This window comes from Gadus morhua, chromosome 6 (assembly GCF_902167405.1).
Source record: "Gadus morhua chromosome 6, gadMor3.0, whole genome shotgun sequence".
NCBI classification, from domain to species: Eukaryota; Metazoa; Chordata; class Actinopteri; order Gadiformes; family Gadidae; genus Gadus; species Gadus morhua.
The window spans coordinates 14,727,927-14,732,926 of NC_044053.1; the positions used below are offsets into that span (position 1 = coordinate 14,727,927).

At 40.9% G+C, this 5,000-nt stretch overlaps 1 protein-coding gene across 3 annotated transcripts in view; it reads left to right on the forward strand.

Moving 5' to 3' along the window:
• Positions 1–5,000, forward strand: part of rasgrf2b (Ras protein-specific guanine nucleotide-releasing factor 2b) — a 45,952-nt gene that overhangs the window by 17,885 nt on the left and 23,067 nt on the right. For all 3 annotated transcript variants that reach the window (XM_030358301.1, XM_030358302.1, XM_030358303.1), the window contains exons 4-5: positions 2,483–2,572; positions 3,838–3,974. In XM_030358301.1, the coding sequence (XP_030214161.1) occupies positions 2,483–2,572; positions 3,838–3,974 (227 nt within the window). The remainder of the gene's footprint in view (positions 1–2,482; positions 2,573–3,837; positions 3,975–5,000) is intronic.

Here is a 5,000-nt window from a genome sequence, read left to right on the forward strand (position 1 = left end):
GGAATAGGTATTCTGTGTTGGTGTGTGAGTGCGTGTGTGTTCATGGATGTGTGTATATGGCTGGCTCTGCAAAAGTGGGATTTGAATCTGTGTAGTTTATGCATATGATGTATGGGTGCAGGTGTTTACATGATTACAAAGAGTGTCTTTGCATCTGTGCACAGGTCTGTGATTCTGTTTGTATGTGTGTGCATGTATGTGTGTCTGTGTGCGTGCACATCGGTGTGTGTCAATGTCTATGTCTATGCGTGTGTGTGTCTGTGAGTGTATCTGTGTGTCTGTGCATTTGTCTATGCATGGGTGTGTGCGTGGGGGGGTTGTGTCATTTAGTGGTTCCAGAAGGAGTCATTGGCGTGACTCCAGAAGGGCTGCTGCCCACCCTCATAGTGGGCGTGTAGGCCTGTGTTCACCAGAGCTCTTCTCCCTGCTCCTCTCTGCTAGTCCACAGCATGCAGTCTGCAAGGCATTGGACTGGAAGCAATACTGCCTGTGTGGGTAACTAAGTGCCTGATCACGTGATCTGTCATGGCTGTTCTAAAGGACATCTTTCTGATAGGTAGAAGGCTATAATCTTCCCCATTTACAGACTTGTACAATTTGAGTCCCAGCACTGTCAAGTTAGGGTCAAGTATTTTAAATTGTCTTCTCTCACATATGAATGGAGACATTCCTCTGCAACAGTGCCACCATTGCCTCTTCATTCATTAATTTCCAAGGAGCATTTCCTTCCCTGCACCATAATTCATGTGTGTTTACAGAAAACATTGGCTGCATTTTCTCCACAGAGGGCAACCCATTGAACCCTCATAGTTATTGTTTTTCGTGCGCTCCAAACCAGAGTTTAGCCACACTCCAGTGGGAGACGCACAACCCAATAAAACACTCGAAAGCCATTCCCAGTGTCAGGGCGTCTATATGCTGGTGCGATCCAGGCTGAGCAGCTGTTTGGCTCCAGGGTGAGAAGGAAGCTTGATTATATCAAGTCTGCTCTCCTTCCGTTTTTGATTCTTGAACTACGTCTTTGACAGCGTTTTACTTGGATAAACAATGAACTTTTACAAGCCCTTCTCTGTCTTACTGTGGAAAGCCCGCTAATGGATTGAACAGTGTTCCTTGTTTAGGACAGATCCAGCTGTGTTGGAGGACTCCGTGGAGTGGTGCTAACTCACTGAGAGGACTGGGTCTGCAGTGGGGAGATAATGAGCCAATAGACTTTTAGCATTTAGATACATCTGCCTAACGAGTTTCTCATGAATAAAGGATGACGTCTTTCGCAGTGTTTCTGTGTTTGTTTGTGCTTATTTGTGTGTGTGTGTGTGTGTATCTGTGTGTGTTTGTGTGTGCCTGTGTGTGTGTTTGTGTGTATTTGTGAATAAACCTTGCAATGGTTGTGTGGGGGAGTTTCTGTTTGTGTATGTGTTTGTGAGTCAGTTTTCATGTTAGTTAGTACAACTAAAAAACAGTGACCGTTTATGTGGAATTCAGTTGGATTTGTTCTTTCAAGAAATGCAAATGTACCGTATAATCATGAATAAAACAACACAAGCGTTCCCTGAGTATCGGTATCAGGGACATTTTATTGGACGTATAATGAGACATTCAGGAATTGGTCTCAGTTATGGTGCATCCATTTTACAATACAGTTACCAAACAACATAATAAGAAGATCATTAAAACTGCAATGATACATCACACGGCTGACTTCCACTTCTCCTAAATGAGGCATTGTCATTATCTAAACGGGAGTGCAGAAATGTAAGTTGTCAGTGAAAGTTTGTCTCTTCTGTTGTATGTAAACTAAAAGCTAGGCAAGCTAAAGGCTTGCCTAGCTATCAACTACTGGGATAGTGATACAGGGTTGGAGGCATAAATGGCAGTTTGGGTCTTCCTGTAATGGTCTAACTTCAATGGTAAAATACACAGATCACGTGCATCATTAAGATTTTCTCAAAAGGCAGGCTCAAATGCTTGTCTTTATTTGCTGGTTTAATGTTGTTTTAAAAAAAATTTTTGGTGCCATTCGACATTTAGAATTAGCTATGATTTACTTCACCTGTTTAAAGGAAATTGAATTATTTATACATGAAAAACAAATTCCATCTCTTACCTGGCCAAGTCAAGTTACACATTCAGTTTATCTGTGTTAATTAGCCACACACAGAGAAATTGGTTTTCAATAATTGGGTTTTGTGTAATTAACTAAACATCCTTGTGGCTATTTCAATTAAATGCTGATTCTTATTAAATTAAATACAACTCAATTGATGGCAACAATTAAAACGAAAATCCAGTCACCCTTTTGGAGCCACTATTCTTTCTGTCTCACTCTTTCTCTCTTTCTGTCTGTCTCCCTTTCTGCCTGCGTCTTCTCGTGATTCAATATTCCTCTCATATCTGATATCATTAAAACAGATGAATATACATCTCTTTCTTAAATGATCCCTGTAGCTAAACTCAGATGCTCTGTTGTTTTTCTTGACAGATTATCGCTCTTAACAAGACCAAGGAGAGAATGCGGCCATACCACGTCAACCAAGAAGAAGAAGACCCAGACATTAAGAAGATCAAAAAGGTAATATATTGCTGCGTGTGTGTGTGTGCATTTGTGTATGTGTGTGTGTCTCGATGTGTGTGCGTCTGAACACCCATATGTCTGTGTGCAGGTAGGTTTGAGGGAATTGATGTTGACACCTGCAGTCTGGGATTTGAGACTCATACCGCAGCAAATCTCCATATCCCATTGCTGTTGCTGTTTCTTCTATTTAAGATTCCCTAGTTTTTCCATGTACCCTAGGACATTGACGTGCATGAACACTTATGTGCATACATGTAAACATCATGATACATCAACCCAGTCACATGGAAAAACGTGACACTGTCACGTCATTGAATCTATTCATTCGTGATCTGGGACGTAATTTCAATTTTTTTCGTGCCAAAAGCACAAATTTCAGCTTTTGGCCATCCGTTTCTACTTTTACTGCTACTTTTTGATTCTGAGAAATTGTGACAATTCACAGATATATTTAATGCAGGTGCGCTGCTCTGTAGGCAAACCGCGACGGAAAAAAAGGTAGCTGCTTCATCTCTTCTTTTTCGAATGAGTTTGAAATTTGTGCTTTTGGCACGAAAAGATTACGTGTCCCAGATAACGAATGAGCAGATTCAATGACGGGACGTGACAGTGTCACATATTTCCGTGAGACTGGGTTGGATACATGCGCGTAAAAGGATTCATTGGGTCTTAGTTTTCTGTGCTTCGGCTCTCCTGGGCTTCTTGCTTCATGGCTCCTTGGTCTCTTATATGGAGCTTAAGGTTGCTGGTTCCCCCACTAAGGTACTGCACATGCGAGAGTCTGGACAGTGAATCAGTTCTACTCAGTGGGGGCTGTGCCAGAAGCCCGTCATTAGGCCACTTCAGGGGTCCACTAATGACCGCATGCTCTTATCTTCAAAGGCATCCCGAATGGCCATCTCAAAGATAAATCAGACATGGTATTAGTTTCAGATTCAGATGATTTTATTAATCCCAAGGGAGTTACTCTTTTGTTTTTTATTTTATTCATTAAATAAATTAGAATAAACAAATGTTCTAATTATTACAAAAAAAAGTGTGTGTTATTATTTTTATTATTATTATTATGAGTAGTAGTGGTAGTAGTCGTAGTAGTTTTATATAATTCTTATTCATATAATTCCATGCATGCACAGTGTGTTTTTGTTTTGCGTTGTGTGTGTGTGTGTATGATCAGCAGGTGCGTGCATGCGTACACTCCCTGACCGAATCTCTACCACCTACATTCATAAAGCATCACTATCCTTCGCTGATGCTTCCAGGTGCAGAGTTTCATGCGGGGCTGGTTGTGTCGGAGAAAGTGGAAGATCATCGTGCAGGACTACATCTGCTCCCCGCACGCAGAGAGCATGAGGAAACGGAACCAGATCGTCTTCAACATGGTGGAGGCAGAGACAGAGTACGTACACCTGCACCCGCCCACGCTCTGCCGGTGGTCCTCACACCGGTTCTACTCATGGCCCCTCCAGGCGCGTGTTCTCCAGTGGTCTGACATCAGGACCCTCAGGCGTTATGAGTCATAAAGTCACGACCCCCCCCCAAAAAATAATGATTTACCAGCATTGCAGTAATCAGCAATGCCTTCATGCATTGTTAAAAAACATTGAGCGGAAAAAATGCAACAGCAATTCGAGATGTGCTTGTTGAAATAGAAAGCCATTTTTTACATGAATTAAAGAATTATGAATTAGTTAATTCAATAACCTTTGAGATTAAGGTTCAGCATATGCTCTGCAACCCAGTCAAAATATATGGAAGTAAATCTGTGCCATCAGATTTTAAAAACGCCATTGAATTCTAAGCACTTAATATAGAGGCAAATAAAGTAACAGATTATTTGCCTCTGAATATAAGTCTTTCATTTTTCAACAAATAATTTTCACCTTTATTTTCAATGTTAAAGCATTCAAAATCAAATATTCAACATTAAAAAATTCAACTTAAATATTTTCAATGTACCCAAATTCAACATGCCAAAGTCACCTGCAAATTCTATGTATGAAATTCACTGTTAACATCCGGGGACCCAAGGAAGAGCAATCGATCCTAGATGCTTGATCAACGTTAAATCTATTAAATGCCCCCAACCCACCAGTTGAGAACCAATGCTGTACTACGCTATGTTCTTCAGCAAATTCCCTTTCACTAGCACCAAACTGAACAAATGGTGATCGGTGAGAAACATGGACTTGTGCTTCACTTATGATTAATTTTATTCATTGGAAATGTTAACCAAACCTGTATGTTAGTATTGCCATTTTCTTCTTCAGCTTCTTGTCGGGGTCCTCCATCACCCTGTTTGGGTTTTATTTTGTGTTAATAACAGTGTCACACTACATCATACCCTACTTAAAGGTTTTCTGTACCCTTCACTTCTGTCGGTGCCACTACCTGCTGTTTAAAATGTTAGCCTGCATGCTCCAAA